Source organism: Aulonocara sp. 'chitande type north' Nkhata Bay, linkage group LG13, assembly GCF_057382095.1.
Source record: "Aulonocara sp. 'chitande type north' Nkhata Bay isolate Kocher_YH1m ecotype deep benthic linkage group LG13, A_spYH_male_GT1.1, whole genome shotgun sequence".
Classification (NCBI taxonomy): Eukaryota; Metazoa; Chordata; class Actinopteri; order Cichliformes; family Cichlidae; genus Aulonocara; species Aulonocara sp. 'chitande type north' Nkhata Bay.
In genome coordinates this window covers 31,518,809-31,545,594 of record NC_141356.1, presented here as the reverse complement: position 1 = coordinate 31,545,594, position 26,786 = coordinate 31,518,809, and the positions used below count along the sequence as shown (strand labels likewise).

Sequence of the window (26,786 nt, the reverse complement as noted above, 5' to 3'; positions counted from 1 at the left end):
GAGCTTGTTTGTCATTTGATTTACGTCATAGAGAGGCGCCAGCGGAATTGTAGAAATAAAACAGAATAGAAGCTACACGGTGAAGCGCTCCCTTATGGAGACTATGCCTATGTGATCTACTTCTGCATAAGACACGCTCCAACCCGGGCTGCCTCCAGTGTGTAACTGGTTGGGTTAGCGATAGTTGTTTAACCGGCTCACAGACGGTGATAGTAACTTTTGTCTTAGTACTGACACTTCGACAAACTACTTCCAGCTGGCTGTTGGTGGGCACACAGTCACTGGGTCGAAATCAGTCGACGGTCTTTAAATGCTGGACACTCTCCACCTGTTATTTGCTACGTTACGGGGCTACGTTAGCTGAATTGATTGCTAGCTCACCTTAGCAATTTGTTAAAGTTTCTGTCCCTTCTGCGTAGCATATCAAGGTAAGTTGATTTTCTTATCAGTAAACTTATACCAGCAGTTCGCAGAAATAAAAAATAAAAATATTACTTTGTCGTTTACAGTATCGAAAGCCCATCGTAAGCTCCTGTCAAACAATAAGAGGGTAAACATGCAGTTACTATTAGCGTCAGGCTAACTAGCCTCAGCTGTATTGAGAGCTGGTTGTTTACACAGTTCATGGAAGTTATGAAACAAAAATTAACCTCGTTGATAGTTATTATTTTGTTAAAAAATGTGCTTTAAGGTTGGTTTTATTTCAGTTGCCCTTCTCGCACTACACGCCCAAGACCAAGCCAGTTTCTTAATGATCTTTTTTTCTTTTTTTCCACGATCTGGTGGATCAATGGAGACATGCCAGAGTGTTCGTCATAAAAGCTTTTAAGAATATTTGGAGTTCCTTATAATTTCATGGCTACGCAGAGACTGCTTGTGCTTGGAGGCGTTGGACAATGAAGCTTTAATTTGCAGTCGTGACATTAAGCTGCGTGTTCAAAGGCAGTAGTTTGACAAGGGTTTAGCTAATCAATAGAAGATCAATAATTCCGAACATTACTCGGATGTCCATCAAGGTGGTTTTAATCGCTTTGTCTTGGGATTTGCATCATAGTAAAAAGCTAAAATCTACTGGCTCTTCTGACTTTGGCTTCTTCACGAACTGATGGCTGGTGGTAGCTTGGATATAAAACTAAATGCTATACTTGTGCGTAGCCTATACAGGGAAAGCACAGGCTGCTACCAGGCGTATTGTTTGCTCATAATGTGGTGCAATAGCATGAATAAGCATAAATGGGGAAAACCTTTGAAAAAGTATACCTCTGACATGTTGCCACTGATACCGTTTTCATATAAGCTGCAAAACAAAGGGCCCTTCCATTTTTCTTCTCCTTCTTAAATGCCTTATTTTAACTGCTTTGTGAAATACAAGCCTTTCTTTGGCCAGGCCTTGCTTCCATAAATATGAAAAATATACGTAAAAGCACCTTTCAGTCTGAATGCAAATGGATGCCTTAAATTCCATCCAGCTGCCCAGTCTTGAATTAATAATGACACTGAAATGGATAACCTTCCCTTTGCATTAAACCTCATTACAACCACTACAACTTTAAAAACAGATTTTCTGTCCTATCAGTGAATTCAGTAGATTGGAACATGTGCCTCCTTTCATTTTTATTTAAATTGGAATTAAATTACAGTAGCTGGATTACTTTTACAGGCATAATGCATTTCATTGGATTTATGTAACTCTTAAGGCTCGGTTGTACTGTGTAGTAGTCTTCTATAATATAGCATCAGCTGCAATTTGTTGTCTAGTTTTATTAGGATAGCAAATTATCTTTGTTATTGAATTTATGCATTTTCACTGTAACTTAATGCTTGAAGACATTATGAAATCAGCCTGACATTGTCAAAATCTGTGATAATCAAAGCTGAGCCTTTGTGTGTTTGTCAATGATTTACTGGCTAACAATTCAAATAGATGCAATTCTGCATTATCAGCCATCAACGTTATTGGAAAGCTCTTGTGAAGTCTGATAATTGTCTTAATGCAGAGCACAAATTCATTAAAATGTAAAGGAGGTTTTTTGATCACAAAGAGGAAAAAGTATCAGTGGATTCAAAAGTAGAGTTTGAATAAATGAGCAGTTGTGGAAATGCTGTCTCTGCCAGGTTCCCTTGGCAGTTTTCTTACAGGGTGTGCACGGATTCTTTGTTTTTCCAGTTTCACATTGCTGATAAGTTTATCACGCAGTGTTTGAAAGCTGATGGCAGAAAGTCAGTTGGAATGACATGCATAAGAAGTACTTGTTCACTGGTTGTATACATTGAGTGCTGCTGTTATGAGCGCCAGGAAATAATTTACAAGGTGACTGCTTTGAACCAACACTTGTAAAAAAATACAAATGAAATAACAGTTTTTGTTTTTTCAAGTCACATGTCATAGCAACTTATTGTGAGTTGACCAAAACCAGTTCAGCTTCCTGCAAGCGCCTCATGTGTGTCCACCATGTGTTATATTTCACTATATTTAGCTGGCAAAGTAAGCCAGTGTTACTTGACAGCTGCAAATCTGCGACCTAACCCAGTGTTTTAAAGCACAGGTAGGGAAAAAAAAGCCTGTTCAAATATTTGACTTAGGATGGTTAAAGAAGAAATGACTTGCATGCGGTAATGGCATAAATATGTGTGCTGTTGCTAATTATACATGTAAAATATGAGAGTTTTGCAACATTGTGCATTAAGATGAATGTGGCCTTTAAAAAAAAAAAAAAAGGGTGTGCGTATGTGTCTGTATTAAGGCATCAAATTGAATTAGGAAGTCTGTTTGTCTGTTTTCATTTCATTTGTTGCAGTAGAGATTTTCCTGTGATTATTGCTGACTAATTAAATGGCTATAGTATCTGAGAAATTGAAACAAAGAATTTTTTTCTTTCTTTTAAGCTGCGACAAATGGTCTAGAGTGAATTTTCATCGAGCTTCAGATGGAAAAGCTTTGACTATCCTCCCATTACATTCACCCTCCTCATATTTGTAGTTGGAGGAAGCAAGCCAGACTGATGGTACCATGACAACTAGCGTCAGGTGGAAAGGTTGTACAATATTTATGCAACGCTGAGTCATGCTATGATCACACAGTGATGGCGCTGTTCAAATTTTAAGTAATTCAAATGCTCTTTGGATTTGATGTTAGTTGCAATCCAAAAGCAAGAAAAATCAGCCCTTGATGAAAATTTCATTGGTTTATTGGTTAAGGAAATATTGCAAATTAAAGTTCCTTATTGTGTATTCCAAGTATAATTCGTTTTTAGTTTTTTTTTACTAACAAAAATTAAACAAACCTCCAGGTTTTGGATTAAGTTTGAGGTTGTATATCATCTTCATTATAGTTTATTTATCTGTCATTCTTTCAGTCAATGTCTTCTGCTTAAATTATATCAATGTTAAATGTTTGGCTTGGAAGGACCATGTAGTGGTGACACATTGTTTGCTTATTTGACTGAAATCTATACATTATATTAATAAAACTGGTTAAAACATTATTACAATGGAGCTGATTTGCTTTGGGTCTAACAAATTGTGCCAAAAATGACTCCATGCAGGAAAAACGGAACTCTTATTATTGATTGGTGTCGCAAGTTTTGGTCTAAAAAGGCAATTTTAGGCTTCTGTTTTCTTTGAATCATTCATATGAGTAACAAATTTGAAGGAAATGTCTGCAGTAGAGCTGTCAAACAAAATATCCCTGTGAGGCAGAGCAAAAAAACCGCATATGTCTGTAAACAACACAGGATGGTCTGGAAAGAGTGCTCTATACAGATAAGTTAAAATGCTGCCCTTTGGCCACAGTTGCCAAAGGTATATTTAGAGAGAATAGGAAGCAGTACTGTACTTGTTAATCATAGGGATGGAAATTTTCTGTTTTTGCAGATGAAAATACTGTGTCATTAGGGAAGATACTGACATTAAAAGGAAGGCTGCACTCTAAAATGTATTAGTAGTTCACCCATGAACCATCAAACATAAACTGGGCCCTCACAGTGCCCAATATTTGAACTTCACTTCATGGGATATCTGAGCATAGATCCTAAACAGAATAGATGGGCTAGGTTATGACTTGAAGTGATTTGCAAGGATGAGTAAGTGCACATTCCTAATGCAGATTGTAAAATGGCTTGGGTTACTAAGTAACATGTTGGGTTTGAAACAATTGCGCCAGTTATAGTTTTGTTTTTGTTTGGGGTTTTTTGGATTTCATGAAATAAAAAGTAACCTTGCATTATCATTGTAAGAAATGTCCACACTGTATGTTCTCTACAGAACACAAGCACTTTATTACTGATGCTACTGATCCTTTGAACTTTCAACCACAAGTTTCACTGTGCTAATGTGAAGAAGCTGCTGGTCGATGTACACAGACTCTATTCCTAAGCTGGTGTTAGCTAATGTTACACACTGTTTACAGTAAAGGGAAGGTGGAAAATAAAGATTAAGACGATGACCTCATGGAATACATGTGAGCGCCACATCCTTTCTCCATATCAATCACAACTGTTATAGCCAAAAATCTGTTACAATGCGTTCAGACATTAAAATCCATTTAAAAGCAATTAATACACATAAAATGCTTGATGTTTGATGATCATTTGTCGATAAGTTAATATTTCTTTTTACTTTTGACGTCTCTAGAGGCAATGTAGAAATGCACTTCAAATATGTGTATCGGCGTAATCATCAGTCTTTTTTTGCTTGATAAGAATGCAATGAAATTCCAGTGTGTAGTCAATGCATTTTTAACAAGAAATACTAAATGGAAGGGAAGTTATGTTTACAGACACCTCAGTGTGATGTGAATGCAGATAATTGGGTAAGAAAGCAGGTTTAAGGAGACAAGATGACGGTAGCGACCAAAATATTGTGTGTGTGTGTGTGTGGGGGGGGGGGGGAGGCAGGCAGGCGTGAACCCCTAGTAACACCATTAAAACATTTTTTTTTTTTTTAACCCCAAAATACCTTTTTAGTATAGTATAATCAAAAATAAGCATAAAAAGAAAATTCTTTATTGCAGTTTTACTGTATTGTTAAAAAACAACAACTTTCTACTTCAAAGCTTTTTTTAAAAACTGTCAACTTTTTGCATTTTCCAACAATATTTGATTCAACCCACAACTGGATGAGTTCAGATTATTTTAAACTACATTACATAACAAAATACATTCGGTACTTGGTTAAACTGTCAGATGTGTAAATCTATACAGTTGTGGGATTTGTATATTATGGTGGATGACATCACTCTAGAATCCAATTAATACTTGATTTGTTAGGCTTACTATCACAAATAATATATAATATAATGTGTGTATCAGGTCTTACAGTATGTTCTTCTTGATATACTTAAGTTGCTGGTGTCTGCTTTTGCAGTGGTTCAGTGTTGCTGAATGTACCGTGGGCATGTGCGTTGTGTCCTCATTGGGTTGAGACCGGTCCAGTTGAACTCTGTGGTCTCTATCGGCGTATTGTTCAGCTCCGGCTACGTCCCTCTTCAGTGAAGTCACAGCATTCCAGGGAGCGGATAAATGACTTAGTGTTATGGCAGATGAGCAGCATTGTGGTTGCTGCTGATAATAGTGGGTAGAAGGGCACAAGTATAGCAGTCCAACTATGAAAACGCCCTCTCCAGCTCTTCTCAGAACAGCTTTTTGGTTAGTATGTGTGAAATAACCAGTCTTCTAAATGTGTTGCCCTGTTTAATTAGGTTTAAAAATGATGTTTTGTGTCCTCCCTGCCAGCCAGAATGCTGTAATACTTTTACATTTATATGACGACTCTGTAGCATGGTGGGTCCAGAGCTTCTATATGTTAAAGTCTCAGAGGGTAAAAGCACTGAATGGATGGCTAGTGTTTTATTAGGATGGCCCTAATATTTGATACAGTAGTAGTAATTTACTTTTATTTCCAGACAAATGTTATCCTTTTTCTGGGTCAGCAAATATTTACCTTAAGTAGTCTGAAGTAATCCATCATTTTTCTGTGTGCTAGAGAGGAAAATTAAGCTAAACTTAAACTCACTTTGAAATGTTTGTAGTAAAATCCTTTTTGGGATTTGAAATACTTCTCCCATAATTCATTATAACGCTCAGACTTTTAAACATGTCAGTATCTTTTCATCATTATCCTTTAAGTAGATTTTTAAGTCAGCTGTTTGTTTCCTTCTGAAATGGATTAGAGAAATTTTGCTACTGGTAGGCTTATCCCAGTAGGCCAGATCTTTTAAGCCTGACTGGACTCATGTTAATGACGTAAACGCTGACTTTGATGTTGTCTAGAAACAATTCTCTCGTGCGATTACAGTGTTGGTCTCTTTACTGTTGCTGGAATGAAAAGGAAATGTCTGCTAGCTGACTGCCAAGATGCGCAGAGTATAATTTGTGCTTACCACAGTTGTTTCCCATGAATTCAGTACAAAGTTAAATATGTGTCATTAACACCAAAAGTGTCTGTAAAGAGGGAACAGAAAGTGTATGTTTTAAAAGCAGGATTTCAGTTGTTGTGCGGTCAGAAGTTGCCTCTCCAACATGTGATTATTGACATGACGGAAACACCAGCTGGTCATTAAAATGGGAAATAAAATGACATTATCTTGTGTGACAGGGCCTTTCTGGTTGTCCCCCTTCCATTTCTGATCATTTACTGGGTATGCAGACACTGATGTCGTCTTCTGAAAGTAGCTGACATAGACGGACGGCGTGACCGATGATTTCAGTGTATGTAGTTGTGTAAAAAATAAATAAATTAAAATTAATCTTTCTTTTTACAGGTTCTTGTCATGCTGCAGTGATGTACAAGGTACTGATTTTAATACTAACCTTCTGGGGGGTGACAGTGAACTGCATTGGAACATCGCCGGCACCATCCCACAATAAATCTACGGAAATGTGTTACTCTGCTCGAATTAGGAGTACTGTACTCCAGGGTTTGCCCTTTGGTGGGGTGCCTACTGTCCTTGCCCTTGACTTTATGTGCTTCTTGGTGAGTACTTCTGTCACTCATATGGACCATAACATTACTATTTATGAGCACCTTTTTACGTAAGGCATAATGCTATCCTCATCATCACATGTGGGCTCTTTAATATTGTGTATTGTGTTGTCATTACAATTCTAAGAACTGAAATAAAAATAGTTCCAGGAAAGTGTTTTTAAACTATAAATAGCCCGAAGCACTTATGCAACTTTAGTTCAGTAGGTCCCTGTAATGTAAATAAAGGTACTGAAGGTGTTGACCTGCTCTTTCTCTTGTGCTTTTAGGGTCTGCTGTTTGTGTTCTCTATCTTGAGAAAAGTGGCATGGGACTATGGGCGCCTCGCTCTAGTGACTGATGCCGAAAGGTAATAAGAACACACTGGTCTGCTAGACTGGACCAGTCTAGCAACAAAGCTGTTAACCTCATTTTATCGTACATTTAATGGATTAACATGATTGGTAATGGTTATTCATATCTCTGGATGACGTAACCAGGTATTACGATGGTCTTCTAAAAATATGTATTTAATTGGGGTGCAACGATATTCGTATCGATATTGAACCGTTCGATACAGTGCTTTCAGTTCGGTACGCATATGTATCGAACAATACAACATTTGTAATTTATTTTATCAATTTTCCTTCTGACGATGCTGTCTGTGTTGAGCGCTCAGTGAATCTGTGTTCGACTACTCCGCCTAGGCTGCACTGTCGAGCACAGATCCACTGAGCGCTCAACACAGACAGCATAGTCAGAAGGAAGAGCGCAGGGCAGGGGCACAGATTTGGAGAAGGGTGGCAGATTTAATTGGCAGATAATGTTTAAAAAAAAAAAAAAAATTCTACCAACCCTTAACCATAATTCAATAATCCTATAAACCTAATAACCAAATGTACTTTTAACTCTTATTAGAATGAGATTTTAACCACTACGGTGCAAAGTTTTTAGATACTGCGTTGATAAAGTACAAGAGATACAATCAGTGCTTTGTCAGTGTTTACTCAGCATTCAAGGACAGCAATATTTGCATAGTATTTTTATTGACATATAGTGCACATATGTTTTGGGCAAAAACATTTTTTAATATTAAAATATGAACATTTGTAACAAACAATTGACAAATTAGCCAATGCAAAACTTTCTCTGCCTGTTAAAAAAAGAAGATAATCTTCTCACAAACTGGTGTTTGATTTTGAAACAGGAAAAAAGTGGGGAAACAAATGAAAAGACTAACATTTGAATAAAACCTGAAAGCAAGTAAATACTTTCTATGCTGCCTTATGGTAAACTTTGGTAATATTGATAAAGAACAACACTGGCTGATGATGAAATGCAGTCAGCTGGCATGGTGACACTGCCAGTATTAACCTGCAGGGCTGGACTGGGACAAAAAAATTGGGCATTTTTACTACAGACCGACCCACCAGGTATTAAAGCCATAAAGACTTTGAATGAAAACAAATGCTGTTGTGACAGTGATGTACAGTCTTGTTGGTATATGTATGATTTCTATACATTTTACGTCAGATAAAAACTTTGGTTGTAAGATTTAGATAATTATTTAATAAAAACTAGGTATTTTAAATGAGAATAAGAAAGAAAAGTATTTCTTTGTGCCCACCTTTCCCTGTTAATGCCCTACCTGCCCCCTGGCAAAACTTTGCTAGACCCGCCCCTGCACAGTTACCAGCTCTCAGCTACATAAAAAAGGATCCTGGTGTTATTTATCTCTCAGAAACAGTTGATAACTTCAACTCATTCATGTCACCTAAAAGGTAAACCTGTTTCTCCATCACCTGTTCAGCGCTGATGATTCAGTAAGGACATCTCCTGGTTTCATCTTCATGTTTCCCTCTCACCACATATCCAAACCGACATCATGACCAGCAGCTTTACAGCTGTGGCTCCAGCAAACATCAGCTGATACTAGAAATTAATATTAAATACATTCTAACAACAGCTGATCAAGCTCAAACGTGCTGCTGTTGTTTAGCGCAATATCTGCTGGTTTCCTCTTTCTGGCGCAAAGTGGGCGATAAATAAACAAGAGAGAAAAGCCGATCAGCTGATCATTGATCAGTTTCATGATTGAAGTAGCAACAGGAGAGGGAGGGGAGAGAATGAGAGGAGAGGCAGCTGTGCAGCGTAACGACAGAATAAATCCAGTTTTGTGTCTTTTTTCCATTCTAGCTAAAGTTCGGGACAAACTGCGTCTCTTCTCAGCTCAATACGAAACGTGTAATATTTTCTCTGAATGAGGGACCATTCCATTTTTAAGGAGCCGTTGGCAACTCTACTAACCTTATGAATAAAATAAAGTTCACTATCAGTAACATCATAGCACCCACCCAGCTGTATAAAAACTCCATCAAGCTGGCTAGAACGCAGTACGAGTTATTGCAACTGACAGTAAAAAGTCAGCAACATGAAAATAAACTCCACCTAAACTTGGTTCATATCTGACCCAGATAGACTGCAGCTCATAACTTCTTACCTGAAGTTCAGTTCACCTGACACTCGGACTGGTGGCTGCTTCGGGTCTCTCCTCCTGCCTCCCCTTCCCTCATCCACCTGTTGCCTCTGTGGAAGCCCCGTCATAGCCACCACCAAACAACGGAGTTATTTCTACACATCGACCTGCATCTGGCCAATCCACCACCTCTCATTGTTCATGCCATTACAAAAAAAAATAAAAAATAAGTCACTGGGGATATGCCCGGTATGCCCGATGGCCAGTCCAGCTATGTTAACCTGCAACCAAATTTGCAGCTCCATACAGCAATGTTACGACTTAGATTACATCTTATAACTCATAACTCTTATGTTAGCTGCCCTCTGTAGCATACTGTCTGAAATATTCCACAGCTGCAATAATTCTTTAAGTGTTATTTTTTCCTTGGTATTCTAATTTCACCGAAGTTTACTAAACTCAACAAACTTAATATTACTTACCGGGATTATTATTATTCTGTCCTCATTTTCTTTCACCGAAAAATTGTTTCCTGCAGTGCCATCTTTTGCGCTTGGCTCTCCTACCTTTGCTAACGTGATGCGCATAGCGCAGAAGCGATGCTGCATTCACTTACACTCGGATATCTGAGCGTCACCGTGAAAACATAATCGGACATTTGATATTTGATTGAATTTTATTGTTTTGCCTTTGGGGTGGCCAGTCTGGTTTGGGGGGTGGCCTGTGCCCCCCCCAGGCCACCCCGCTGGACACGCCATTGTAGCCGAGTCATTTAGACAGCATGATTCTCCTTATGCTGCTGAGAATATAGCCCAGAAGAAGCGGATAGTATAGCTTTTATTTTGGAAAGAGACATTTCTCTGTAATAAACTCTCTTTTCCAAAGATGAGTGATTCCTCAATCAGATACAGGGCTTGCAATATCGCTAGCCCGACGTCCCGGAGCTAGCGATTTTTTTCAGTCGGGCTACCAAAATCTATCTCTGCCCTGCCCGTCGGGCTATTGTAGGAAAAATATATGTCAATGCTTTTGCATTCTTTCAGAAATGTAGCTGGGTAATTATGTCATTGGCATCGGTGAGCCACTGTCAATATGTGACATATTGAAGTCGCGTTTGAATTTGCGCTTGTTTTTTTGCTTTCACTTTGCAATCGTGCGAACTGTGTATAGAGAGCGACAGCACTGATCTGTGAGTGATGATAATTTGTGCACCAATTCCTCTGACATCGTCTTATTAATCGTTAGCTTACTATGCAAACATGACAAGTGAAATCTCCCGCAGCTTAAACATGTGAGAGGTTGATCGTGCAGAGAATCGCTGAGCTTATGTGAGTGAGTGTGTAAAAGCATTTCAGTTCTGCTGAGCCAAATAAGACAGGTCGGGGTGAAGAAGTGACAGCCAAAGAAAAGCTTACCACAAAACGGAGAAGTTATGACAAATCAGACTATAAGGTAAAAAGAAAGTGCAGCTTTATGGTTTCATGGACAAAAGAATTTCTGTGGCTGCAATATGACGAGCTAAATAACCAGGGCTGCACATAAGTGGTCCGCAGGTGTGCATTCGCTGTCAAAATAAAAAACACGCACATGGGTTAGGGTTAAATTTAAAAACTGTACTTTTGAGTTAAAATATATATTTATAATTTTAATAAATGACAAATTAAAAATGCATGAACATTTTTTTTGTATCGAAAAAATATCGAACCGTGACACCAAAGTATCGAACCGAACCGAACCGTGAATTTTGTGTATCGTTGCACCCCTAGTATTTAATGTAGTTGATAATGGAAAACATTCATGTATTCACATTCATGTTTTTCAGAGCTGAAAAACATATTCATTACCTTTTGGTGGATAAAACAGACTGAAAACATTGTTCACAGGGTTGAACTTTGAGTTGTTACCACGTTCTCTAAACTACAGATTTTTAAATTATTAACCTACTCATTGTGTTACACTTATTTAACTACAAAATTATTTATACTGGTATGGTTATGCTATATTTTATGCACCAAATATTTATACTAAATTAGGTGTAACTTTACAAATGGCACACAGCAAGCCTGATTTTTCTGCTGGGGTTTGGACCAAAGTTTCATGCAAGGCTTGTTTGTTAGCGTAGGTGTGAGCAGCTTAGGACTTTGCCAGACTTTGGTTATCCGTGTACACAGTTGGATTGTAATGTTGCCTTTTTTTAAATGGTGAAATCATGACGATGTGTGTTTGTGGGCACGGATTAACTGGATAATTTGCAAGAGATTTGACTCTGCTGTGTATCCAGCTTTCTTTATCTGCGGTTTATTTACCTTTAGACATTTGGCCCAGCTCCGAGTGTAATACTGTGTCTGGCTCACTCTATCAGTGTAAAGATATTTAACTACACATTCAATTCATGAAATGTGGTTCTATAAGGAAAAAATAGTAAAATTTCAACAGCATGTCTGTTTAAAAAAGATTTATATAGACAGAAACTTTATTGTCACATAATTGTGTATCTTAATCCCTTTGGTTTATCGTGAATAAAGGGAGGTCTCTATCAATAGGAAAAGCTGCAAAACCTTTGAAAATGGAGATAAAAGTCCAAAACCTTTTGCCATCTTTCACATTTCCAGCCTTCCATTGGGCCGTGTCAATTCTAGCACCTGGATCTTATGTTTGACACACCTGCTCCGCAGGATTGCTGATTTGATTTTTACAACTTTTCAAACTAGCTTTTTTTTTTTTTTTTTTTTTAAACTAATTTTAATCATAATAAAATAACCTAATAGATTAGGCCTGAAAACAGAGAATTGATTTGTTTGTAAAAATATTAATTATATCATTTAGCCCTACAAGGGTCGTAATTTAAGTCCTGCCATCGTTTCCTTTTGGATGTTTTTTGACCCCGAAGAGGAGGCTAATTCCTCTGACAGAAGCAGACATCGTGAAGATTTTAGCCCAGACAGGAAGTCAGTTTCAGCACTTTTTCCTTGAAAAGCACCCTTTCAGTCTGCCATGTGATGGTTTGTACTTCAATACATAGTTTATCCACTTTGACATTATAAGGAAAAAGCCTGAAATTGACAAAGAAGCAAAAAATAATTAAACTATTGGTACTTTATGTACCCCTAGTTCATCAACATTAATGTCCACATCTAAGCCCGGAAGACTGTAGTTCATGCTATTGTATGATGATGTATTATTGCCAGATAAATTAGGATGCTTAACTAGAAAAGTTTTGGAAGCAGCCAAATAGATGCCTATTAACAAAGAATGATTTTAGGGCTACACCATAAAATTAAATGGATCGGATTAAGAGACTGAATTCAGACCTCTTTGACTGTGAACTCTGGGAACTACATGACACAGTGCTCCATTACCCATGTCCCCCCTGCTGTGTTTGTGTGATGTTGCAGCTAGACTATTTTTGCAGCTGCATGTGAGCAGAGGATGAGGTTGCAGCATGGTGGGAGGATGGGAGGGGGGTGGCAGCATGGAACACTTTTGTAACAGACAGGAAATGTAGTTTGTTGTCCCACGACACTGTGCTGACTTCAGATCATTGTCTTTTTTTCATGTTTTGAAAAGAGGCTGTTACCTCTCCAGGAAAGTTGGACAATCAAAAACGGGGATTACATATGATGAATGTTTTGTTACAGCTGCAAAAACAAAGTGGTTACTACATCCCAGGGCCCTATTTCAGGAAGCCGGTTTAGTGCAAACTCTGAGTAAGTATACCCTGAGTTAACGGAAACTCTGGGTTTTCGGTTTCACAAAGCGAGTTTAGATTAATTCTGAGTGAGTTACTATGACGACACTCCGTGAAGCTAACCTGCCCCCTAGCAGGTTTACTTCAACTAACCCTGACTTTCTCCGCCTCTTTGTCAGAAACCTGACTGTAGGAAGTGTCAGACATGGCGTGCTCCTTCCTTGAAGAGCCAGTAGATCGTGAAGCCCAAATCCTCCGCAGAGCTCTCCGCCGGGAGAGAGTGATTAGAGCGCGTTTGGACATTTTATCATTTCCTGATGATTTCCTGTGTGAACGTTACCTTTTTTCAGCACAATCTATAATTTATTTGAATAACATCCTCAGGCCTAATATTGCTCATGTGACACATCGCGGACATTCTCTCAGTTCTGTACATATTATTTGTATTGCACTTCGGTTTTTTGCAAACGGGAGCTTTCTGTATAATATTGGTGACGCTGAGCACGTTTCCAAGGCTACCGTCTGTCGGGCAGTCAGGAATGTTACAGTTGCACTGAAACGTCTCCTGTACTCGTTTGTGGTGTTCCCCGGTCATAGACCCACAAGATTCATCAAAGAGGGATGCCACAAAATTGCAGGTATCAGGATGACCAAAACTTAATTTATGGTGTGGTGATACTTGGACTACTACTTAAATTGCACATTTATTTTCAGGGTTCCCAGGCGTGATTGGCTGTATAGATGGCACTCACATTCCAATCATTGCTCCTTCAGTAAATGAAGGAGACTATGTGAACAGGAAGTCTTTCCACAGCATTAATGTACAGGTACATAGTTCCCTGTAGCATTTCAAACTAACAAATTATTTCATTATAGTAATGGATGCTAATTTGTGTTCTCTGCACTGTGAAGATCATATGTGATGCTGCCAACATTATCACAAATGTGGAAGCCAACTGCTCAGCCTCTGTGAGTGGTGGTGGTGGAGGACCCCCACCTGTTTTTCAGGCCTCCGCTTTTTTTTTCTGTTGGCTATAACAGGTCACATTTGAGCATACAGAGTAAGCAAATATGTACTTGTAATGTGCTCAGATAATTTCAATAAGTGCTTACAGAGGGGAAATTAATGTAGCCTCTAACTGCAATTGATTTACATCGGACAAACAGACCAAGCACTATGGCTCATAATACAATTACACCTTACCTGTTTGGACTATATTTTTATATTTCATTTTTACTTGCTGCCAGGCACGTTTGGGGCCTGTTGGGTTGCACCTGCGCTCACATCACAACATAAAATGTATAAAATAACAAATAAAATAACATATGATAAAATAACGTGTTAAATGGGTGGAAATCCCTAGATCAATGTTTAAATTAACACTCACGCATTGACTCTGTCGGCTATGTTTTGCCATGCATGCTCTCTTTCTTTTGCAGCTGCGGCTGTGTTACTTTTTTTCCGCAAAATTTGCATGTTATCGGCATATGCTGCCATCAGAATTTCGGCCTCAAGTGCTGTAAAATACATTGACCGCGCCTTCTTTCCCTCCGTCTCCATGGTGACTCGCTTAATCTGTGCTCCACTAATCAGGGCTTTATGTATCCTCGTGCGCGCGTTTAACTTGGGGTTAAAGCAACTCCGCGTTGACTGAACTACTTGTTATCAGCCTTTCTGAAACCGAATATTCCGAGTTGGACAGTTCGGGGTTACTCAACCCTGAGTATCGTTTTTCACTCTGAGTTTTCTAAACCGGCTTCCTGAAATAGGGCCCAGGTCCTGAACACGTGTGTATGGCTGGATAATGTATCCTAGTGTGAACAGAAACCTTCATTGGTATGTTTGTGGTGTAATATGCCTACCCAGATTTTCTCTAAACCAGTTCCCTTGTTTTTTCCCCAACAGAGTGATTTCCTCTTAACTAAACTGAATGGCTTTGATTTACTTTTTTTTTTCTTTTTTATTATAGAAGAAAAAGGGATACATTTTACAGTCGTCTGGAAGAACAGGAATTGTATGTTATCTCTCATTATCATTGAGTTTTTCTTCTTTCCTTTTGACATTCTGTAGACCGTCTTACTCATAATTACTCTCTGCTCAGGGTACACTGGTTTCTTCGTGTTTTTCCTCTTTTTTTTTTTTTTTAAACTCTTGATGGTTTGGCATTTTCCTTCTTCAGGCATTTCCTAGCACCAGGCTCCGACTCATTCTCCTCTCTTTGTCGCTCTCATGCTTTTGCCGTTGGGTGTCCCTGTCCTCTCTCACTGTCCTAATCGGATCTTTGTCTGCTAATCTGTGTATTGACCTCTTTATGAAGCACGGGCTTCTTCTGTGTGAGCACACCGCATGAGCAAGACACACAGGATGCTGGCGGGGAAAGGTAATACTTCCCTGATCTGTGGTTATTCATAGACAGGCCCTAACATGGAGCACCTACAGTGTAACCTGTGTACTAGACCTGGCATGTGCAAGAGGACTGATTTTTCCAGCGTCAGGCTCCTTACTCATTCCATCAGATTTCTTAGAATCCCGGGTGACGTCATCTTTTACAGTAGTATTGAACTCTAAGTAAAATAATAATTCCAGCAGAGTCTGAGTTCTCTTCATAATGATATATGTAAAATCAATTGCCATTTCCTCTCAGGGGCATGCATTAAATTCGTATAAAGTAAATAGATTTAGCAAGGACAACCTATGGCTCTGCTGGAAGAACTCTCCAAGTCTGTCTCTGGATTGTTGCTTTGTTTCTGTTTCTTCCTCTGTGAATGGTTTCTGCCGTGTCATTTTTATTGCACCATTTATTCTGACAGCAACGGTGCAAATAACCTGTAGCGCTTAGCTCCTAACACTGCATGAGATGTGGCTGCAGAGATTGTTTCTGAGGTTTACTGGTTTACCACCTTAAATCTGCTGTGAACCACACACAGCATTACCTTGGGTCAATCTCTTCAGATCATTTCACAGCGTGTTTGCTTTGTGTCATTACCTTTGCCATACTGAAGGTTTATCCTTTGTCCTGAAAGCTAGAGCTAATATCCTTGTATGGTATATGGTGATGTTGGGTAGTTGTGTAATGTCATGCAAATGCTGTGTGTTGTGTCTTTTTCATATAGCATGGTTTCTCCTACTACATCTGACATGCATGAACGCTATGAGCGCCTCACATCAGTCTCTAGCTCGGTGGATTTTGATCATAGAGACACAGTAAGTGTGCTATTGCTGCTGCATAATCTTGATGATAATAATAGTAACAATAATAAAACAGGAAAACTGGTACAACATTGTGAAATATGTGCTGTTCTTCTTTAGGGGTTCTGCGATTGGTTAACTTCTATATTCCGGATCAAGTGAGTCAGCCTGTTTTAAAGTCTATTTTATATAAAAGGTTGCAATTTTCTTTGTTCTGAATAATGATCAAGGTGTCCCCTGTTTTCTTTCTAAAGGGAAGACGAGATAAGGGAAAAGTGCGGTGACGATGCAGTGTATTACTTGTCCTTTCAGCGCCACATCATTGGCTTGTTAGTAGTGGTGGGCGTGCTCTCTGTTGGCATCATCTTGCCAGTGAACTTTTCTGGAAATCTGCTAGGTGAATAAGAGTAACATTTAAGAGGCTACATTTTATTTTAAATATTTCCGATAGTTTTTCTCTAAATGTTTGACCAGTTTGCTGCTTTTGTTTATTTTATTTCTTTGGTTTTTGGTATTTTATCTTTATTCTGATTTGGGGTTCTTGTTGGGGGTTTTTTTTTGTTGGGGGGCGGGGTTGACCTTTTGACAACCTTCTCTGCTGCATAGATCTGCGCAGTTCTGTGACTGTTTTAGAAAACCTATAATGCACAGAACCAATGCAGTTGTTGGTGTTATATGTTACTGCAGACCAATGTTGTGTGTTACCAGTTATGTTCTTTCACTTGTGCGAGGATAGTCATTTGCTAAACTAACAGGTAATTGGTTACTAGGGTATAAGCACTTTTTAGATTTTTGGAAGGTCAGTAGTCAAACGATTCTTTTTCCTACAAAAAAAATGATCCTTTTACTTTTCTCCCAATTAAAACCACTTTCCACATTTCCTTGCTGTGTTCTGTGCAGAGGTTGCTTTTCAATCAAGTGATTCTCTTGCTTCGCTTTTTCTTTCCACAGAAAACAATGCCTATAGTTTTGGGCGAACCACTATAGGAAATCTCGGAGCAGAGTGAGTAACAGAGCGTCCCTTTTATACAGCATAAAATGCTATTAAAGAAGTTAATTGGGTCTTCCCTTTGTGCCACTAATCAAATCCTTTTTACATTCTGTTTTTCAAGTAACGCACTACTGTGGCTGCACACCATCTTTGCATTTCTTTACTTGTTACTCACGGTGTACAGCATGAGACGGCACACATCCAAAATGCAATACAAGGAGGATGACCTGGTGGGTGGCACGGTTTCAGAAAACCATGTTTGGATACACGTCAGTCTGTGTGGTGTTAGTGATTGTCGCTTTTTTTTTTCATCTCCATGTAGGTTAAACGCACTTTATTCATAAATGGGATCTCCAAATATGCAGAAGAAAAGGAGATAAACCAGCACTTTGAGTAAGGATTTTGCCCCCAGCTCCACGGTTAATTTTAACTATAATGAGACTTTATCTGTGTATATAAATGGTACAGTACTTTGGTGTCATGGCTGCTTTGCAGTAACTCTATTAAGTTAGATGAGAACCATTCCTTTTTCTGTTAAGAGTTGCATCGTCATGGCTTTTAAGGTTAGGATCAGACAATGGCAGGACTGTATGTGTAATTCTCCGTAATAGAAGGCAGATGAGCAGAATTAAGTAAGACACGTGCCACAGTGGTTTAAGATTGAGATTGGGGTGGTTTGGCTCAGATCCTACCTGACCAAACAGTATTAACTGCAATTGTATATGTGTCCCCGGTATTTTGACTTGCAGATGCTATTGTAATATTTGAAAAGTCCCTGTGCTGATATAAGGAATGTGTTATGAATCGTTGTACTTTAAAATGGACTCATTTTGTCTCCTTCTCTGCCCTTGGTTCACAGGAAGGCATATAATTGTCGTGTACTGGAAACTCGTCTCTGTTACGATGTAGCCAATTTGATGTATCTTAGCACTGAAAGGTAACAATGTTTTAAACAAATATGTGTTTGCGTGTTTGAAGATCTTCAGTAATCCTAATTGCTGATGCGTTAATTTCAGGAAAAAGACAGAACGCAGTAAGAAATTCTTTATTGACCTGAAGACACAGGGGAAGATTACCATGGTCAACCCAAAGCCCTGTGGACACCTGTGCTGTTGTATCGTTAAAGGGTGTGAACAGGTGAGTATAACTTTACCTTAAAACAGTGCATTCTAATACTGGTGTAGCTTATGTCGAAACATAATGTATGAAGTGTGGACTCTGTAGTGAGATCAGTTGAATAGGTATGGGTATGAACTGAATCTTTTTGATCAGGTTAAAAATTCATGGTTTTTCCACTGCTCCTTCATGAAGCTATGGGACTGTGTAACCCCTTAACACACTAAATGGCTTTTACTGGTTAAATGCAACAGTTTCACATTGGTAAATGGTAAATGGCCTGTATTTGTATAGCGCTTTACTAGTCCCTAAGGACCCCAAAGCGCTTGACACATTCAGTCATCCACCCATTCACACAGTAATCCCAGTGTATCCCAGTAAACCATTAAAAAATATCATCACTTTTTTTTTTGTCTTTCATAGGAAGAGGCAGTGAGCTTCTATACCCGTTTGGAGGCAAGCTTAAAAGAACAATGCAGGAAGGAGAGGGAGAAGATCAACTCGAAACCTTTAGGAATGGCTTTTGTCACCTTCGAGGATGAAGGCACAGCTGCAATGTACGTACGCTTACCCTCATGGGAAAATAAATGTATATGTGTCTGCTGCATTGTTTTTGAACTGACAAGCTCTTTGGCTCATTACCCAACGATCTCTGTTCCCAGAATTTTAAAGGACTTCAATGCCTGCAAGTGTCATGGCTGTCAGTGCCGTCGTGAGCCCAGAAGCTCTATATTCAGCGGCAAACTGCATACACAAAAATGGACCATCGCCTATGCCCCTGATCCACAAAATGTTTACTGGTAAGAACACATTTAAGTAACAAGTGCTGCTGCTGTTCGTAACTGTTTATTCATAACGCTCTTAACTGATTAATTTGATTCAGTACCATTACTTACCCATATAAGGCGACGGGATGTGGGGAAGTAATAATAAGGTTTCTGGGTGAAATAGAAGTCACAAAGACAGGGTGGGTGGAAGGGAACTAAAACTGAGGTTTTATTTTATCAGCCGTTCTACTCTAAGAAAATCAGCCAAGGCACATCTGCTACTAAGCAACTGTGGCTTGCTTAGTGGGGTGAGATCTACACAACACCCCCACACAGCAAAACCACAGTAGGGCTGCTTGGGATGTAATGAGTCCATTTTTCCAAAAAAATACTACCTCACTCCAGATGAGCTATTGTTTTTTAAGCTGCAGTATCAGTTTACCAGCCAGCTGTGTCCGTAACTGCAGGTCATCAGACTGTGTCAGTCTAACCGCTGTATAACCTTTATCCCACAGGGATCATCTGTCACTGGGAGGATTGAAGTGGTGGCTCCGCTGCTTGTTAATCAACAGTATCCTCTTCATCCTCCTCTTCTTTCTCACCACTCCTGCCATTATCATCTCCACCATGGACAAGTTCAATGTTACCAAACCAGTGGAGTACTTAAATGTGAGCGTCCCAAAATTTGAATGCTTGATTAAATTTTAAGTTATAAGCATATTCATGTTTTTCTCTTAGCATTTGAGTTCAAGGCATAACAAGTCTGCATCCTAATACAGAAGCACATGAATTCACCTGTTTAGTTACATAAACATATCCTCGTCTGTCTGATCTGTTCCTCAGAATCCAATCATCACCCAGTTCTTCCCCACCCTCCTCCTGTGGTCTTTCTCTGCCTTACTTCCTACTGTCGTCTACTACTCTGCCTTCTTCGAAAGGCACTGGACCCGGTACGGTTTAAATTCTCTGCGGTCAACAGTATTTGAGTTATGTAGTCTTTATTTTAAGTTTAAAGTGATTTGGTGTATTGCATAAATTAATGTGTTCACCTTTTTATTTGGTTGTATAGGTCAGGAGAAAACAGGACTACGATGCATAAATGCTACACTTTCTTGATCTTTATGGTCCTGTTGTTGCCCTCTCTTGGACTCACCAGGTAAAGTATGTTTTTATTTTGCGCTGCCCAGCAGTACAAGCATCTGAAATATTTCAGATAATTAATTTCATTTCCTGTTTCTTTGCAGTTTGGATGTTTTCTTCCGGTGGCTTTTTGACAAAAGTTTCTTGCAGGAAGCTAAAATAAGATTTGAGTGAGTAGTGTACGGCACAGTGCTATGCTATTATATATAGAGCAGTATGTGATTTGAATGTATTTAATATTTATATCAGTCCTTTAGCAATACCAAAAACATCTTGAATTAATCTGTAATGAAACTGAATCCTGCAATAATTTTCAAAGCTCATTTTAGTATTTTTGATGATTGCTTCTTTTTTCTTTGCTTTTTAGGTGTGTTTTCCTTCCTGACAATGGAGCCTTCTTTGTAAACTATGTCATAGCATCTGCATTCATCGGTAATGCCATGGACTTGCTGAGGATTCCTGGTTTACTGATGTACATGATCCGCCTCTGTCTGGCTCGCTCTGCAGCTGACAGAAAGAATGTCAAAAGGGTTAGTGAGACCATATGATGGGAATAAGGGCACAGAAGGGTAGATGCACTATGTGCAGTGCTCTTAATGTGAAAAGATATTTACATAAATGTCTTGGGCTTTTGGAGTATTGCTGACATGAGATACTTGACTAGTTAGAAAAATTTTCTCTGACAATTTTCATATTGGATCAAATGTTTGAGTAATATTTTAAATCGCCTGGTGTGATTGCGGTTGTTTCACTGCCACTTTTATGTTTGTACTGTGTGCTGAAATACAATGGTGAAAACTATGTAATCCAACCTTTTTATAACAACTGTCGATTATTACTCAAAGAAAAAAAAAAAGCCACATTTGGTAGTTAAAATGTTTGTTTTAAGTTGGCTTGTTGTCTCTTTATAGCACCAGGCTTATGAGTTCCAGTTTGGGGCAGCTTATGCCTGGATGATGTGTGTCTTCACTGTGGTTATGACCTACAGCATAACCTGCCCAATCATAGTCCCTTTCGGTGAGTTCTGCTGTTTAATAGCCCTGCTAGCTTGCTCCTGTTTCACTTTAACATGGTTTGCTGATTAAATTACAGCAGGATAAACATGTAGAGGACAGACAGCATGCAGTGATTCAGTTCTTTATACAGTGGCTTATCGGCAGGCCTAATTGGATTAGCTTTACTGATTGGCTTGCCTCTGTTCCCTGTGCAGGGCTGATGTACATGCTGCTAAAACACCTAGCAGACAGATACAACATGTATTATGCGTATCTGCCATCTAAATTGGACAAGAAGATCCATTCTGGAGCTGTAAACCAAGTGGTGGCTGCTCCTATCCTCTGCCTGTTTTGGCTTCTCTTCTTCTCCACTGTTCGCTCGGGTAGGAAGACGACTCCACCTAGAGGCCACTCTGGTCCTTAACACATGTCTGGTGTTATTTATGAAAGACAGATCCCAGTGCAATAAATGTCTCTCCCGGTTCTTTCCTCCAGGGTTTTCAGCCGCAACATCCATGTTTACATTTGTGGTTTTGATCATCACAATCATCATTTGCCTCTGTCACGTCATCTTTGGGTATTTTAAATATTTCAGCGCTCACAACTACAAGGTTGGTAGATGGTCACTTTTTATAGCGTATTGCTGTTTAGAATCATGCTGATTAGCCTTTCTAGTGTTTTACTCTAGTCTCATGCTCAACTACTTTCAATGTGTGTTTTCTCTGTCAGATTGAAACAGAGGCTGTGGACGGATCGGAAAATGGAGACTCGGCGTGTCCTTCTGCTGCCAACAAGGCAGCGGTATGTATTCAGTGGTTTATCAATGTCAGCATGAACCTCAGAGCATCCTGTTAAAAAGCAGGATGCTCTGCCAAAGCCTTTAGTAGCTGAAGTCAAAAACAAAGGACAAAGATGGGTAACATATAGTTTTAATGCACAATTGTGCTTTTTCAGTGCATGTGGAGCAATGTTAGTTTACAGATGAATTATGGATGGGGTGAGATTGTGAAGAACTTCACTACAGCAGGCTGTACAACCAAAATTATCTAACTTGCTTGATTTTGAAATTGATACTGTAGCTATATCTGTTAGGAGGCTGAAGGGTGGCAGTGGCAGGTGCTAGTATTTTTAATGATGGCAAAACACATCCATATATGAAGACAAGATGCATGCATCAAACAGAATCTGTTAAGAAACCTACCTATCCAAGACCACGATTGCCAAAGAGATATACTCCCGTTGTCCCCTGCATGTCCAAAGACATGCAGTTAGTGGGGTACAGTTAATCAGTAGGCCAGCGTGTTAGCATGGTGGTTAGCACTGTTGCCTCACAGCAAGAAGGCCCTGAGTTCAATTCCACCATCAGGCCGGGGTCTTTTTTTGTTTGCGTGGGTTCTCTCTGGGTACTCTGGCTTCTTCCCACAGTCCAAAGACATGCAGTTAGTGGAGATGGGTTCATTGGAAACACTAAATTGCCAATAGTTGTCTGTGTTAGCCCTGCGACAGACTGACATCCTGTCCAGGGTGTACCCTGCCTCTCACCCTATAGTAGCTGGGATGGGCTCCAGCCCCGCCCACAACCCTGACAAGGTTAAACGGAAGAGACAAAGGGAGTATAATCAGCATGCTTCTTGTTTAACAATACATTTCAGTTAAGGATAAATTAGGAAAAACACACACATATGGTAGAACCTGTAGAACCAAGCCTTAAAAAAACAAAAAACCTTGTAGAGAAACATAAAGATGAGTACCAAACTGTAATACTCTTTTATTTCTGACTGTCCCCTACAGCAAATGTACATTGCTGAGGTACTACAAGAGCCAAATTCAGATGAGACTGGTTCTGGCAGCGGTGAGGACGACGGCCAGGGGTCCTCACAAGACGAGGAAATAATCAGTGTTGACAATGGCTTAAATGAAGCCTTTCAGTCTGGTGAGGACAGCCTAATTGATAATGAAGTGCGGCAATGATTGCACCTGGGAATAGAAAGCCAAGTCACTTTAGGAGCCCACTGAATGAGTGAATTAAATGAGGAACTGAACCAACGGTTCTCCGAAACATCTCATCCTCCTTGGGGGACCTTCCACTAACATAAGCACCCTGCCCTGTCTACTAAGAATTAAACGGACTGTCGCACAAAGACTCTCACATTTCCTTTACTGGGCCTCGCCAGGCCGCATCCTATGTGTACCTACTGGAGAAGGAATCTACTCTGGCATCGAAAGGGTAGCAACATCTTCGTGCTCCTGACGCAACTGAGGCACACCCCAGTCGCTTTCTCTGGACCAATGGAAAGAAGACATTAATCATTGCCTTGTCTTGTAAGGGGAGTTACCTTGGTATTGCACCCGAATGACAGGACCAGTACGCTCCACTTTCACTAAGGTACTGCAGTATGGCATGCAGCTTCAAAAACGTGGAGAGATTTCTCCCATAATTGCTAACTGCACTAGATGTTTTCAGAAAATAAGAAGATTAGGAGAGATGAGTGCATGAGATGATGGGAGCAGCCTTTATGCCAGATAGTGCTATCAGTCCAGATGAGATGGTCTCACATGATTCTTCCAGTTCCATAGAAGCCTTGAAAAACTGGGGAAAAAATGCTACTTAACACTCCAGGAAGCTTTGACACTGTACAGCTATTAAAAAAAAATCTCTGGATTTGTAAAATAGCCTTTTTTTCGACATGTATTTATTGGTAGGCATGGAGTTTTTAACGCTGTCATGCTTTACACACCCTTTAAGCTGTGGAAGAAGATCATTCATGTCTCAGCACACTACACTGATAATGATCTTAGTTTCTGGGTCTGAACCTTTTGTTGGGACTGCAGTTGGAATGCTGCTACTAATGCTGCCTCCAAATAAAAAGGGGGGAAACCTTTGCACGGTTGCTGCAGAAGGACCAGAGCTGAGAGCCTGTGGAAGGTCTAGCTATGAGGAAGGAGAGAAAGGCCTTTTTGGTTCCCCCTTCCCCGGGTCAGTTTTAGATGATGCTGACTGTGCTTCTGTACGCGTTGTTCTCGTTTCCTTTTTGTTTACGTTTTCCTGTAAGTTGCTTGAAATTAAGATTTAGTTCAGGTGGCTGCCATTTTTCTTCTTTTGTCCTGTCAGGCCCTCTTTAATGTCAGTGTTTATGTAGACACTTTATCATGCCGATAGCTTATTTTAAGTTTCTGTAGTCAATGAGGAGAGATTAGGGGTGTAGACTGTTCTTTTTTTTTTTTTTTTTTTTTTTTTCTTCGATAACACTAAATAATGGGCAAGATTTAACTATAACAGTTACAGATTTTTTTTTTTTTGTGTCGTACTTGTCTTTAATAGGAAAGAGGGGATTGTGAAGGAATCGAGTTTGACCCAGAAGTGTCTGTGAGCATATAGACATGCTCTAAAAGACCACATTTGATCAAGAAACGCAGCAACTCTAATCAGAATACTTTAACAACATTGCAACACTACGAGCTACCCTATGAAATATTTAAAAAATGAAGAACATTTATGATAAAAGGCAAAGCACAACTGCTGTCTGTTGACTTAATGATATGGGATCATATTAAAACACGTTTTGTACCAGCTTTTGGAACCATAGACAAAATAAATGTGCGCTAACTGATCTTCCACTTGTATGACTGATGGAGAAGGGCACATCTTGGTGTATTTGTACCACGTATAGGTTCATCATCATGGTACTAACAAGACAATTGTATGACACCGCTGATTCCTGTGCTCTTTGCATCACGATTAGGTGATTTCGTTTGGTTTTTGTTTGTTTGTTTTTTAAATATACCTCTGAGCTGGCTTGAACTGTCTGAATGTGTCAGCACAGGTAACACATCTTTTCCAGTAACTCTAATCTCAGTTCAACTAACATTTCCATGTCTCCACTAAGCACTGGATGTAGTTAAATATATCGTATTTGGTGAGATAAAGGTAGGATACGAGTGGTTCTGTATTTAAGCAACTTTAATGGGACGGTTCTCTCACTAAGCCAGATGTTTTATACTGTATTCAACCTTACTGCTGTCCAGCCCAGTGCTCTTGTATTTAATTTGCTTATAGATCTACGTTTGTTAGTCTCATGGTTTCAGTGATTTCTGTAATGATGGATTTTTCTTTTGTACTATCTTTGTAAGATCTGTATAAACTTAATGCAAATAATGGGGTTGTAATTTTTTTTTAAACAGCAGATCTCTAACGGAGGTTGTGGGCTTGTTTGTCTCTGCATCTCAAAAAGTGCACAGTCACAATGTTTTGTTTGTTCTGTTTGTGCTTTGCCTTTTTTAGGTTTAGATCATTCTAGATATTGAGAGTAACAATGGCATATCTCAACATTCGACTTACTCGTTTATCATTCTTTCCATTGGTCTGTCTGTACAGACATATTCTGTACTTCCCCTGAGTTCATTCAACAATAAATGTGTTTAATCAGCTTAGTTGATGATAAGAGTTTCTGTTCAATCGTCCAGTGGTAGAGGAATTTAAAGTAATATCTTTCTGATATTATAATTTTATTTTATTCAGTTGCACATGAAAGCTGAATTTGTGTTCAGTTCTATACAATCGGGGTTTTGCTGTTGCAGGTTTATTTGGTCAATTAGCAGCAGCTTCATTAGTTATACCTCACTGGTACTGGGTTGGACCCCCTTTTGCCTTCAGAATTGCTTTAATTCTTCGTAGCACAGATTCGGCAAGGTGCTGGAAACATTACTCAAAGGTTTTGGTCCGTGTTGACGTGATAGTGCTGTTTAAATGGATTAGTTGGTACCAGAGTGTGCCCAAAAAAATACACCACCACCACCTCTGAGCCTTTGATATGAGACGGGATGGGTCCATGCATTCACGTTGTTTATGCCAAATTCTAACTCTACCATCCAAATGTTTCAGCAGAAATCAAGACTCGCCAGCGGGCAACTTTTTTTTTTCCTTCTTTTATTGTCCAATTTTGGTGAGCCTGTGCAAACTGTAGCCTCAGTTTCCTGTTCTTAGCCGACAGAAGTGATGCCCACTTTGGTCTTGTGCTTGCTGTAACGTGTGGTTATTTTAGCTGCTACTGCTTTCCTGTCAGCTCGAAGCAGCCTGGTCATTCTCCTTTTGAGCTCAGACATCAACAAAACATTTTCATTTAGAGAACTGCTGCTCACTTCTCGTTTTCTGACCATTTTCTGTAAACCCCAGAGATGGTTATTCAGCCATTTCTGAAACACTTTCTGTCTCAATCTGTTTCTCACTTTTGAACTGTATGGCAGGCCAATACAGAAAATAACATATTAATTAAATGTGTAGTGAATTAATTTAAATTGAAAATGAATAAATATTTAAATAATTAAACATCTGTTCATTTCATTTATAAGAATTATTTCCAATTTCAATGAATAAATGAAATTTAATTCTTTAATTTGTATGTAATTTAATTTATTTTGGCACTTGTGGCCCTCTATACATTTTTCTTGTGTTTTACTCTCTCT

General features: G+C 39.2%; 1 protein-coding gene across 4 annotated transcripts; it reads left to right on the top strand.

Annotated features, from left to right (window-relative positions):
• Nucleotides 1–85: 85 nt before the first annotated feature.
• Nucleotides 86–25,754, top strand: LOC147316412 (mechanosensitive cation channel TMEM63B-like). Of its 4 annotated transcripts, none has more exons than XM_086259901.1 (24): nt 86–428; nt 6,761–6,972; nt 7,251–7,330; nt 15,443–15,505; nt 16,239–16,329; nt 16,435–16,472; nt 16,569–16,711; nt 17,266–17,317; nt 17,427–17,535; nt 17,628–17,698; nt 18,165–18,242; nt 18,322–18,442; nt 18,845–18,978; nt 19,084–19,221; nt 19,704–19,857; nt 20,032–20,138; nt 20,258–20,344; nt 20,433–20,498; nt 20,696–20,858; nt 21,240–21,345; nt 21,539–21,706; nt 21,819–21,934; nt 22,053–22,124; nt 23,115–25,754. In XM_086259901.1, exons 2-24 carry the CDS (start codon nt 6,781–6,783, stop codon nt 23,292–23,294), a joined length of 2,529 nt encoding a protein of 842 aa, XP_086116027.1. In that variant the 5' UTR covers nt 86–428; nt 6,761–6,780; the 3' UTR covers nt 23,295–25,754. The 4 variants fall into 4 exon arrangements, with proteins under 4 accessions (XP_086116027.1, XP_086116028.1, XP_086116029.1 ...); XM_086259902.1 differs by lacking the exon at nt 15,443–15,505 and adding an exon at nt 15,095–15,139; XM_086259903.1 differs by lacking the exon at nt 15,443–15,505 and having other exon boundaries at nt 87–428.
• Nucleotides 25,755–26,786: the final 1,032 nt, after the last annotated feature.